The sequence below is a fragment of the Mercenaria mercenaria genome, chromosome 7 (genome assembly GCF_021730395.1).
Source record: "Mercenaria mercenaria strain notata chromosome 7, MADL_Memer_1, whole genome shotgun sequence".
NCBI lineage: Eukaryota > Metazoa > Mollusca > Bivalvia > Venerida > Veneridae > Mercenaria > Mercenaria mercenaria.
In genome coordinates, this window is record NC_069367.1 from 41,971,480 (window position 1) to 41,985,011 (window position 13,532).

The window sequence follows — 13,532 nt, forward strand, 5'->3', positions numbered from 1 at the left end:
GATCGCTGGTAATAATAACTGGCTTAAGTGTGTCATCTGCCACCTTCCATCCCGTGTCGGTAGGTGCAGGCAGATCTGGAATGGGAACAGTTGCTTGATTCCATACCAGAGCTCATAGTATCTTGACCATATATTTTGCAAAGATATTCACAATTTTTCATTACTTCATAAGACAATTGTCCGTGTCCAATTTGCATTTGCTGTAAATGCAGACTTTTTAGAGATTCCACAGAAATGTGACGTTGTGTCATAGCCACTGATGGCATGAATTGCAAGTACATTTCTACGCAACTCTTTAGTTATTAATGATTTATCTAACACTGTGTTGGAATGAATGTATTTTCGTTTATTCGCTGTTCTAGCCATCATCCATACTGTTGCATTTATTTCCTGCAGGTGTCATAGTAAGAGTCATCTTCCTCGTGTTTAGCCTCTAATGCATCCGCATTAAGTTCAATGGCAATGCTTTCAACGATTTCTTCTTCCTGAAAGTCAACACCAACAACCAACGTCTGTGCCGGCTTGCATGATCAGCTCTTCTTATAAAAATCTAGCCAAGTTAATTTTATTTACAGAAAGTGCTAAAACGTTAGACCAGGTTTTGGGAATGGTACATCCTTACTTTCAATTACTCTTCTCACTGGTTGATATGTCCTTGTGCGTTGTTTCTTGGTGTTTGATTTTCTTGAGTGATACCTATAATAAATTCTCTCATAATTTTTTTCTTTTGTTCAAAACTGGATCAACACTAGAGCTATTACTGAAGGAGATGAATGTACCTCCCTCACGCACTGACACAGTACATTACACTTTGACGCACACACGATCGCATAATTATGTGGACTGTTTGTTAAATAGACTCTACGTATATAGCATAGTAACAAAAAACAAAGTCCCTTAACTCTGCAGAATATTTATCTAAAAGAACTAAACATACATCATTCACAACTAGGGTTTGTACTTATCACTTGTGTTAAGTTTCATTAAATTGTGTGCAAGGGTTCGGGAGATTAGATGCGCACAATATTGCATATGCAGACTCTATGTACTGGTATATAGCATATTAACAAAAAGCATAGTCACATAACTGTGCAGATTTTTTCTGAAAGAATCTAACATGCACCATGCGCAACTAGGGTTGATACTGATAACTTGTATTAAATTTCATTAAATTGTGAGCAGTGGTTCAGAAGATTAGGCGCGCACAAGATTGCATATGCAAACTATGTATATAGTATAGTAAAAAAAATCCAAGTCCCGTAACTCTTCTTTTGAAAGAACCTAACATGCACCATGCACAACTGATCATTTGTGTGAAGTTTCATTAAATTGTACAAGGGGATGAGGAGAGTTGGTGCGCACAAGATTGTGTCTACCGATAGACTGATAGACAGACGGACAGACAGACAGATAACCTGAAAGCAGTATGCCCCCCGAAAAACGGTACAATAATTATAAATTATCAAACCAAATGTTGTTTTTCATTCTATTTTCAGACTTTGTACAAACGCTTGGCAATCTATAATATTTGCAGACTTTCCTTGAATGTTTATTTGGTCACTCATCTCAATGTTCTTGACAAGTTCATCTAACAATATGGAATTTTTGCCCGTTTTGAGATTTCTATTTGTTTCAGAAATGGAAACTGAAACTAGCAACAATTCATTTTAGTGTCTCCCTCATATTAACATTAAAAGTCATGTCATAATCTCCTGTTATTAAGGAGATATGTCAATTTTGCATCTTGGTATTTTGCATACTGACTACATCCCTATCTGCCTTATATTCAGTCACTAAACGATGCAGGGTTTTTAGATCTGCTTTTAATATTTTGCCTTTTTCAACCGTTGACTATGATGCTTTATCAGTGATGTACTGTAACCATTCTATCTTCTCGGACTTAATAGTATTAACTCAAGCTGATCCTGTAGGATGTACTTAACTAGCAACCCTCAAGTTCACTCAAGTTTCACTAAGCATGCAACTTTCCAGCCATGCTATAACTCTAAAGGGGAAATATGTAAACAGGGCAGTTACTACCCTAGGTCCGTACACTGTGTATATCAAGTTTACTCTCTAATTGGGCAAACTGAAGACAACGCGAAATCACGGTTTTCAATTTTATTAATTATAGCCCTTAACAAAAGATGTGAAAAATTCAAGTTTTTCTATGATATAATAATCTAGGCAATATGTGACAACAAGAATACAAGCTAGTACTGTACGTTGATAGTCCTATTGCAGAGAACTAGTAGGAAACCCACGGGTTGTGACGGAAAAGGCCGCCCGTAACCCGGCTTATATAAATCTCACTACAGGGTCGTGACAGAATATACGCAGTTCCAAAAGAAAGTGTGCATTTTTTAAGTTTAAATATTTCAAAAAATTCCCCGACGTTTTTGTTTCATTTTTTTATACACTAACTCTCAGTTATAACTCAAAATCTAAAATGCACAACAATTTGTTTACGAACTGAGTTAAATTTTGGTATCAAACATTACAAGTTTTCATGAAAATAACCGAGAAAAAATAACAGAAATCTAAGTGCACACTTTCTTTTGGAACTGAGTGTATGTCTGTCTGCACCCTTCGGAGATAAATAAAATGTATATAATATCAGGGATCCACTCTGGAACCTCCCTTGGGTTTATGACAGAAAATGGCTGTCGGGAATCCGATTTGCGACTAACAACGTACTGGACGTAGGGTCAGAATTTGCTGACCCCGCTATAATAATTTCCTTAGTATTTATACAAAGTTTCTATAACAAACAGACTGGTTCCCGAGGTAGTCATATGATAGTAGACAAAACCAAATACAGTTTTAATAATATCATAAAGCAACAATTCTTTAATTGTAGAAAAATCCTGACAAATACTTAGAGTAAATCTCGAAAACAGCAATTTATTAAAAACAGTAACGGAATGTTAACGTCTTATAAAAAGGGGGACAAATCTGCTATGGAAAAATACCTAAATTAACAGGAGTTACTTGCCTTTCAATTCAACATGTAGTAGAACGGAAGTAAATAAATATTCGGAATACTCGGTTCAAAATGGCAGAAACAAATGTGACAGATTACAGAAAAACAAGAAAAAGAGCTAATTCTTCAAACTGCATAAGTACGAGCTGAAAACATACATTTTAGTTATCATGCAAGTGGACATAGAATTAATCAAAACCGTTTCAGTACAAAGAAGCAAATGTAGATGGAGTATTCTTTATTATTTATCACATAGCTGAACTTTTGATACATTCTCACTAAGTTTCTCTGTGACAAAATTATCAATTTGTTCCTGGCTTAATTTCAAGGCAGACAATAGAGACTTTTCTATGGCGTCAGTGGCAATGGCTTTAGTTGCTACATTCAGCAAACTGTCACCTTGTAACATATTTGGAACTGGTTCTTTAGCTTGTTTGTTTACAGCTTGCCTGCTATTTAATGTTTCCGTGTGCACAAGTTTGTCTTCGTCACTGATAAGAATGAGAGTATGCCTTAAAATAGAGGTATAAAGTTCGAATAAGAAACTGGACTTCGTATAAGATTGGACTGTCTAATAAGATTTAAGGACTTGGCTCGGCTATCAGCGTTAAATGAGACCAGTACCAGCTCTCCTGAGAGTATGCCCGTAATGCAGCGGAACGGCGCTTTAGGTCAATCCAGCTTTTCTCTTTTTCGTTTATGCCGGCGAAATCTTCAAAACCTTAAATTTTCACGAGTTGTTCTACTAGTTAGTTAAATAAGACCGGTCCAATTACCTTTAAGTGTATTATTTGACATTATCAACTGATATCATTCCAGTTCCTTATTCAAACTTTGTACCTCTATTTTGAGGCATACACTCATATCCGTGGCAAATACTGCTTACATAGTTAAAAAATTGTGACAGTATTGTAAACCTACTTTTTGAAAAGATTCTAGTGCATCTGTAATATTTCAATATCTTTGTGCCCTGTTCCATTTTCGACTTTTGAAAAAATCTAGTTACTTATTTTAACTTTACACCTCTGTTTTAAGGCATACTCTCTCATATCCGTTGAAAACATCGCTTACATATTTAAAACATTTATGACGGCGATGTTTACCTACATTTTATAAAGATTTTATCGCATTTTAAGTACTTTCATGTTTTGTGTGTTATATCCCTTACTCGAAATTTGAAAAAAGAATAGGGAACGGGTTCGAATGGTACTCCATTTTATATTTATAACAGCTGAAATTATTTGTATTCATGCTTTGTCTAGTTGAAACGTCGCCACGTTTTACATGAAAAATTGAGAGAGAACCACTAGGCAATAGTACATACCATCTATCCAAGCAGCACTAGGCCTTGCTGTTTTTCGAAAATATTTTATTTTTGGTTGCAATGGCAACAATAATTCTGCATGAAATGGACATCTTTGAAAAATATGGTAGAATACCACTCACGGAACATTCCTGTAAAGTTTGGTTAAAATTCGCGAAGTGGTTTAGAAGGAGATGTTGTTAGAAGCAATTGTGGACGATTGATGGATGAACGGACGGACGTCGGACATCCGACGATCCTTAGAGCTCCCATTGAGCAGTACATGCTCAGGAGTGCAAAACTGCTGTTGTTATTAAAAAAGGATTCATGTCAATGTCATTGCTCTACCATGACTACAATTTTAAAATAATGTAAAGTACTCTTTGAAGAAATAAGTTTCTTGAATATGTTCACTGATACACTTTGTTATAAGTTCAAACTTCAAGGCAGTTCATTCCAGAGCCTAGGTCTGACAGTCCTGAAACTTCTGTCACTGAAGGTCTTTCTCTTGTTGTAAGGTACAACGTAGGAACTTGCTGGTGCAGTAAGGTTAAAAGATATTCAATTTTCTCTCATTCTGATACCAGTTCTGGTATAACCAATGGCATATAGTAGTGGTATAATTTACGTTATATGTTAATAATTTCATAACATTTCATGGAAAGGTCTTGAAATAATATAAGTACTCCGGAAAAAAATAGTTAAATAGCTTGACCCTATCCTGATATTATTAACTAAGGAAATGTGTAACAGAAAATATTCCAGTATTTGCTAATTCGCCAACAATTGATTCACAGTGTAACATGACATAAAAGCTTCTTTACGTTTCAACACGTCTGGTTATTATTAAAACATTAACTAAGAGACTTTTTAACAATGTGATTGTGCTGTTGTCGGCAGATGAGTATTAAGAAGGCGATTGTCATCTAATTTGTTCAAAAGTTTTGCTTTCTTTTAACATTTTCATACACAATCGGAGTGGGAGATACTGAAGACACTCCAATTCTAGGAGATTTCCTGTTTCTTTAGCGTGCCAGGTGTAAAACACCAATAAACGGGACTCTCCATTGTTAAAAAAATTACGACTGAATTAATTTAAACTTTATAGATACCGGTTATTATACTTGTTTGGTACCATAGTGTGCAGCTTCGATCAAAAGCTATCCCACCTCTTGTGTTTGCAAATTTAACGTCACAACCTTTCACTCTTATTCAAGCTATATATTAATACAAATATCTGTCTTACATTCCATTAATATGTAATATAAAAACAAATAAAATGCACCATTCGAAGCTGTATATTCCATTTACAGATGTTAACTCTTTAAAGTATTTCAGTTTTGTGCGTTGGTGAGGCGGCTAAATTTCTAAAGCAGCCTTAAGATTTTAGATATACAGAGTTTGTAAAATAGTGCGCATTTCTTAGCTGACAGATTTTCTCGATCATTTTGTGAGTATAATCAATTATCTCACTTCGAATAGATTAGAACATCCGAATGTGATTAGCACAGAAAATCAATAGTAACATGTCAACAGATTAACAGGTGCATGATTACATTGCATGCTCAAACGATGTACTTTATGTAAATTAAGAATATACAACACGTTAACATTTCACAGATGGCTTGTCCACACATAAAAGGCATTTCTAGCTAGTTTATAATTAGTTATTTAGGCATATAAAAATGAACATTTTTCTCATGTGTTATGACATACACCGGATACATTTCTGTTGGACAAATAATCAAGGTTGACCCTATTAGCTGTCATAAGCCAAAACAGTGGGAATGCAGAAAAACTAAGTAATTAAATATTCTAAACAATTTAGAATAAATCGTTTTAACTTACTCCGTTGTTATCTCTACATAGCCAGGGAATGTTTCTCCATATGGATACCAGAGGTGGGTTTTGCTGAACTTTTGCTTTTGTTGTAATGTTATTTACTTATTTGTCAGATTATGTTTGACTAGTTTGTACACTAACATTTATCCAGTTATTTTGCCATCAGTTTTCGCGGATGTAAACAAAAGTCCTTTTGTATTAAAAAATCTTCAATATATTCCCTTGCTTTGTAGAGATAGGATTATACAGCTTCGAAACACATATTAGAAAAACACGAAAAAGACGTTATACGTTCGCGAAATAATTACACAAAAGCGTAGCTTGAGTGAATTATTCTGGCGACGTATAACCGATTTTGAGTGTATTGATTTAAGTAAAACACGCTTTGCTAAACATATGCAAACAACAGCATATCACATTGTTACAAAAATCTGATTTAATCATCCGATAACAGCCGGGTGCGATGAAATCTACAGCAGCCTCCATGCCATCTTATACTGTTAATCTATTTCTGATTATAAACAGTTTACTGTGTGCAAGTTAGCGAACACTGGAATATTTGTTAAACACAATACATTAATATGTAGTCATGCATTTCATGTCAGGATACGGTAAAGCTATTTAGCTACCATTCTTCTGGTGTAATTATATCATTTTAAGGCTTTTCTATAAAATGTGATAACATTACGCACATATAACGTACATTATACAGCTATGCCATTGGTAACACCGTAACTGGTATCAGAATGAGAGAAGTTTGAATACCTTTAGCCTTTCTGCTACTTCGAACTCTTATAATTATTTAACATGTTCTTTTTTCTATGATGACCTTATACGGTTTGTAGCTGAGGCCATATATTCCGCAAACTTCTGTTAAATCCGGGCATTTTCCAGATATCATTCTCCACTTGTAACGCTGCATCAAGCATGCAAAGATCAAATGCAGCTTCGGTTTAGCTACGAATTCTCCTAGGCATACTCTCTGTCCTGCTGAAAATGGCAGCCAGTTCTTTGGTTTAGGTCCGAGTTTTCCATTCTCGTCTAAAAATCGTTCAGGAATGAAACGATCAGCTTCGTCCCAAGCGTCTGGATCATGGTGTAGGGCCCATTGATTGACATTAATTGTTGCTCCTTTAGGTATCCTGTACCCAGCTTCATGAATAATAAAAAAACATTATTTACCTGTTTGCTACAATTTGAAAAGCTTTATAGGTCATGGCAGTCCGTGAATTAACGTTATAACCGTATCGATGGAATTATCCATCCACGATGCAATAAGCAGCATTTCGACTTCAACAGACTTGCATGTTATCCTCCATAGTCTGTGATAAACATCTTCAAAAGATTCAAACGCCAGTTTATCAATTCAATCAAAATTTATGTTCAGCTAGAGAATATCGGATATTAACTAAACACATTTTAATTAAAACGGATTTACTGATTTATTTAAACTAAATAAATGCTTAGTTACTTGTCATATACATCTGCATGTAATAATTATAATTTCTTGGCACCTTATTCGAAAATAACCCGGTTTGAAAGAGAACTTTGATGAAATGGAAGCTTACCAACTTCAGCGTCACAAATGGTCATGTGTGATATTCCTAATGGACTTACTGTTCCCAGACGCATACTTTCATGCAACACAGCTTCCGTGTAACCAAGATTAGGCCGGTCATTAATGCCAGGCAGTCTATCTCTGCCTAAAATGCACAGAGACATGACATAACACTTTTTTCTATTTGTCTATTTGTTCCGTGTTAGCCAGTTGTAAAATCATAGCAACAAATGTTTCAAATTACTTTTATTTGACAAAAAGGGTCAGTCATATAGTTTATGTAAAAAAACATGTTTCTGTCCCACATTATAAAAACAAGCTCTGTCGAAAATACGTAACAAATTGATGCGAACGGATTTGAACAAGACGAATGCCCTGAAAATTAAGATAAGATGAACTACAGAGTTTAAATACCTTACCAACAGCTCTTTCAATTTCTTCTTGCACCTTGTCATGTATGTCAGGAAAGGCCACCATATGTAGTATCGCACCTCTCAAAGTATATATTGACGTGTCTATGCCCGCTACAATTTATTAATCCAATTTTACCAAAAATTGCATTGCAAGAATCTGGTGCGAAATGCATATATACTTGCCTTTCGTGTACGTTGAATAAAAAGGTTTATTATAAAACTACGAATTATGTCTCAGATACAGCATGTATTTCAATAACGAATACAAAAGCCTGTTTTCCATTCCCGTCGGAAATGGAAAAATATTCAATCAGAAATGACGTAATGATGGCGTCTCGATGTTCCATACTTCAAAATGTCTACCGGTTAAAACAAAATTTCAGTTTCATCTATCTAAAGTTATACTCAGTTTTCTCTGCTATATTGAAAAAGTACCTTGATCTTCAATAATGCATTCGGTTCTCGTGGATTTTTCCTGGTCTGCTCACACTCGGCGCAAGCACCTTATAGAATCAAGGCCTGGCAAAATCCACTCGAGCCCAATGCAACATTGTACACTAAGGTACTGTTATGATAATAATAATAATTATACTTTGCTTCAGATATCTTTTATTGAGGTGCATACATATTTTGTCTATAACCTCTCTATGTTACAATTGTTACAACATGTACTTCATCGTTTTAGGGGAAAAAACACCGTGGTATAAACACTTTAAATTCTTTTGTAAAACAAATCTCAACTTAGAAATGTCAATGTCGTTTTATAAAACCAGTAAAGTTTACCAAAGAAAATAAAATAAGTTTAAATAACTGCAAGTTGAAAATGAAATAATAAAAAAACTTGAAACTCATCAACTCCTTTGTCAAATCACTTTTAAAGAGACGCTGCGGTTCCCATATCCTCGGATCTGTTTCAAACATTTACTAGATAATACCAGTAAAAAAAAGGATAATAGAACGGTCACTGAAACGAAAGGCATGTTAAATATTTTGAGACAATTCTGTCTTTTGGCTGAAATCCACTGGCTGGTCTTACAAAGCGACGGTGCCAGACAGCAATGATTATAGTGTACCTAATTTTCTCATTTACAAAAACAGGTCACAGATGCACCAACTTTTCCCAGAACAGTTTACAACGCACCAACATTCTTCCAAAGCAGGTCACTACGTTAATATTGCATCATTATACTTTTCCAAAAACAGGTCACAGCTTTGATATTGCAGCAACTTTCTTCAGACGCAGGTCACTGCGTTAAATATGTATCAACTTTTCTCTAAAACAGATCACTACATAAATATTGCAACTGTCTGCCTAAAATCAGGTTACTTGTAACGTTAAAATTGCAACACCATTCCTCAAAACAGTTCACTATGTAAAAAGTGTACCTACTTTCTTCAAAAACAATTCAATACATTAGTTTTGTACATAGTGATATCAAAAGCTGGTTACAACGTTAATATTGTACCAACTTTCTCTAACAATACGTCACAAAATTAATACTGTAAATGATATCCCCCAAAGACAGGTCACCTCTTCAATGCGATAGATGTTCCAAAAAGGCTTTTTTTCAAGCAATTCTATAATACTTAAAAGAAGGTCATTGAACTTAAACTCAGGAAATTATAATTCAGGAACCTACATGATTCTATTATTACACTTGCTTTTTTTGTTTCTGTCTCTGCCAGATATTGACTGGTAATAATTTAAACTGTACATAATGTTTTATGTTTATTATATATTTAAGAAAAAAGCGTAACAGCGATATCAATTGGACGTAAATTCATTTAGTTGAAACGGTTAAATTAAGGTAAAACACTAAAATTAAAAGCATCATAATTAACCAATAGTGCGCTTTGAACATATTGTGTATATTTGTCGGTATAAATCTGACAGTCTAATGTATGGTTTGTGTCAAAACAGTTTTATCTCGCAGATGACATAACTTGCCCATAACGGACAGCACCAAGTTGCACCTTGTTTTTTTTTTTTTTTTTTTTTTTTTTTTTTTTTTTTTTTTTTTTACTTTTGATTTTTGGGTAACCTTGATGCTTAACGAAATTACGTGCTTTTGTTTTGTTAATATTTGACAAAGTTTACAAAAACAACGACTATGATATGTGCAATCATGGCCGTAGCGACTATAGAAGCAACCGAGACAAGTCTTGCCTCGGACATTTTTTCTGCCTCATTTGCCTCGATCGGTATTGTTTTTACCTCGGTCATTACTTTTTATCTCCCTCTTTCAATTTGCTTAAACTGTAGGAATTACAAGGCTTTCCAGTAGAATCTAATCTCAGTTTAGAAACTATGTCTTCCATTTTCATTTTCGAATAGGGTTGTTATATAAAGTAATTATGAAATAGACAACACCACAAATACACGATACGACGTTACAACTGTGAGGCGTTTGTGAGATATTTCAGTATCCTACTTCAGTTGTTGCGCACATTTCAGATCTCATAATGCAAGTGGTCCTTAAGTAAACGTGGTCCCTCAAGCAAGTTTGACTGTACTTAAAATTGAAAATCCGTTTATAGCACTGCAGGTACCTTCCAACCTACTCTCCACTCACATTCGTTAATGAAGTTTATTAGTACTGTATCCGAGGCCTCTTCTAGAGCAAATGTTACTACATCAACAAGTAAACAAATAAAAACATAGCCATCTGGCAGATACATATATTACCTATAAGAGAAAATAAGCAATTGGAAGTATTGGATAGCATGATATTTCTCAAATAATGTTATTTAATACAGAAAAAAGTTGTATACATGCTACCAACTTTATGCAATTACAGTGTTACAATATTATTTCTCAGTTGACACAAACAACAGCTGCTCTCTGCTTATAAAAAGGGGTAAGCAATTTAAACATTTCACCAAATGCTTTCCTAAATTCTTTGTGTTTGTGTATTCACATTTTGCAGATTATTCCGACAACAAGTTTTAGCCCTATTGCTTAATTACAGTACAGTGAGTGATAACACATTTCTGTTGCATACGCATATTAGAAACTCTTAGATACGGTCTACACCAGTGTGGATCTTAGTGCCATAATCAGGCATCCTAAAGCTTAGAAAATATTTCATAATTGTCATTCATATAATAACAGTTACTGCAGACGCGATGTTATTTACTATAAATGTTCACCAGACAAATGTAGATGATATCATGCATGTTTATATAATCGTAAATTATCAACAATTTTCTTCCACAATTACAATAAACGGATGTCAGGTTAACATACATGATACCATTTCATGATTCAGACATACAGTTGAACTTCAATGGCTCGAACTCGGATCTTTCGAACACCCGGGATCGCTCGAATTCTTCGCCCGGTCCCGAATTTATTCCTTCTTTATTCTATATAGTTCTACCTCGGATCGCTCGAACTTCGATAATTCGAACTCTCGAATTCATTTGGTGGTCCCCTTGGCTTAATTACAGTGATAATTACACCTATTCAGTCGAACAGACAATTTTTGCGGGGATGGCTTGTATTTACAAAGTTTTTCACACTTTTGCCTGACATTCGCCAAGCTTCCCCTTTAACCGGCGCGTGCGTAATTTTCACACGCTTACGTAATTTGCGTCGGTATACGACAAACAAATTAAACAAAGTGATTTTCGTTCACTGCAATGCTTTAATGGGCTTTGATTTATACGAATAAAATTATTTAAAATGATTGAGCAATGTACATACTACGTCTGTCTTTATTTTTTCTGCATAAAAACGGGAGATCCGACGTCAACTTTCATACTGCTTTAGCATGGCTGAACAACTTAGTAAAGGACCCCGATACGTGGGGATAGCTAAGTCGGCTACTGGAAAGCAATATATTTGATAATATTTGTACTGGACTATGATTCAAAAAGGTTTGTTATTCATGTCTTTCTGTATGATGCTGTCTTCACCAAATTCTTATAATTATATTAGTGTTTTATCTGTGTTTTTTTTCCGTATCTATGTCATGTTTGAAAATAAATAATAAAGCATATTTCAGCGTTCGTTTTTTATTTATCATCGTATCGTACACGCATTTAGGTACAATATGACAATATGATTACGGTGTAAGGTTTGTAACACATCATGCCCTCGAATTCAAAATGGCCGCCATTTGGATGGCTCGAACAACGGAAAACACGAACTAATTTCCACAGGACCCTCGAGTTCGAGCCATCGAAGTTCGACTGTACAAGTAAAGAAATCCTAGTAATCTTCAAAAGATTTACTAGTCTAAGATAAGATACTGAAGCTAGTTTTGCAGACAAAAAACATGTTGCTCATTATGTTACACTTGCATCGTAATATAAACACTGCTAAATGCAAAAAATATATCTACAATACTGTTGGAAAATGAACTTAAAATATATGAAGCGTAATGAACGCCGCAAAGTAAGTCTTTATTCCTTTTTAGTTGATGGGATCTCATTACGTGGTAATATGTGCATAAGTTGCAGCGTCATTGAATTTGTAAAATAAAACGGGAATAAAAATGCACTAAATTAATTGAAACAGACAGTAGTTTAATATTGTTAATGCGATGATTTAATGGAAGTTTGACTTTTCAGATATGAAATTCAAAAATCTGCGAGAGACAGGGGAGACGCATTTAGCTACTTTAAATTTATACCACAAAGAGTAGCGGAATAAGTTTCCTATCAAAATTCTTCGATGGAAGTTATATACTTAAACTACTCATATTCAAAATTAAAAAAAAAACGATAACACAACTCTTTAGGTCAGAGATGTTAAGTCCAATTATGAATTTTTGTTACACGCTTAAACTTACTTTGGCTGCATTACATATAATATATTGTTCGAAATTGTTCGATTATTTTATACAAATTTGTAAATGTATCGTACTAGAAAAAGTATATATATGTATTGCATTTCAAGTTTCCATAGTTTTAAATATATCTATCCTGTTTGTGTCAAACAAATTAAATAATTCATTTTAGATGCCAACTTCAAACTTCAGTTTCATATATTAAGCTCCTGTATTGTAATATCAGAGACAAGGATGATTTGTCTGTTTGTTTGTTTGTTTAGGGATTAAAATAGAAAAAGTGGAAACTTCACGGGTCGCTCAACGCGAAAAAAACCCCGAAAATGTTGCAGGCTCGGTTTGATTGAGCCTGTTCATGGACGGTAGTGAAAATGCATGCTACCGTCCACGCCCTCTAGTCCCGGGTTGAGCAGAACTGATTTGTTATAAAGGTGAGAACATGCAATCTATGTACTGCACTGTAGCTAAACATGAGCTTATTATGAAAAACAGAAGCTAGACTGTTAAAGCTGGGTCTTTTTAACAGTATTTCAGTTATGTAACGTCGGGAAGTTAACCTAACTGGGTTTTGCACGTTCTTCGGAAGTAACTACCAACTTCTGTGAATCAGAGGTGGGGGACTAATGATATCAGACACAAT

The 13,532-nt window shown here is 34.6% G+C and overlaps 1 protein-coding gene across 1 annotated transcript; it reads right to left on the reverse strand.

Annotated features, from left to right (window-relative positions):
• Nucleotides 1–4,991: 4,991 nt before the first annotated feature.
• On the reverse strand, nt 4,992–13,322 carry LOC128558563 (cytochrome P450 2U1-like). Its single transcript, XM_053548235.1, has 3 exons — nt 8,106–13,322; nt 7,697–7,831; nt 4,992–7,280 (listed from the first exon to the last, which is right to left on the reverse strand). The coding sequence occupies exons 1-3, from the start codon at nt 8,161–8,163 to the stop codon at nt 6,931–6,933; spliced, it is 543 nt and encodes a 180-aa protein (XP_053404210.1). The 5' UTR covers nt 8,164–13,322; the 3' UTR covers nt 4,992–6,930.
• Between the last annotated feature and the right edge of the window lie 210 nt (nt 13,323–13,532).

Bases quoted from the DNA above. Each gene is read 5' to 3' on its own strand.
- LOC128558563 (XM_053548235.1), bottom strand. From the start codon at position 8,163: ATGGTGGCCTTTCCTGACATACATGACAAGGTGCAAGAAGAAATTGAA. The intron at 7,832-8,105 runs GTAAGGTATTTA...TGTGCATTTTAG, and splicing joins AGAAATTGAAAGAGCTGTTG to GCAGAGATAGACTGCCTGGC. The intron at 7,281-7,696 runs GTAAGCTTCCAT...TTATTCATGAAG, and splicing joins CATTTGTGACGCTGAAGTTG to CTGGGTACAGGATACCTAAA.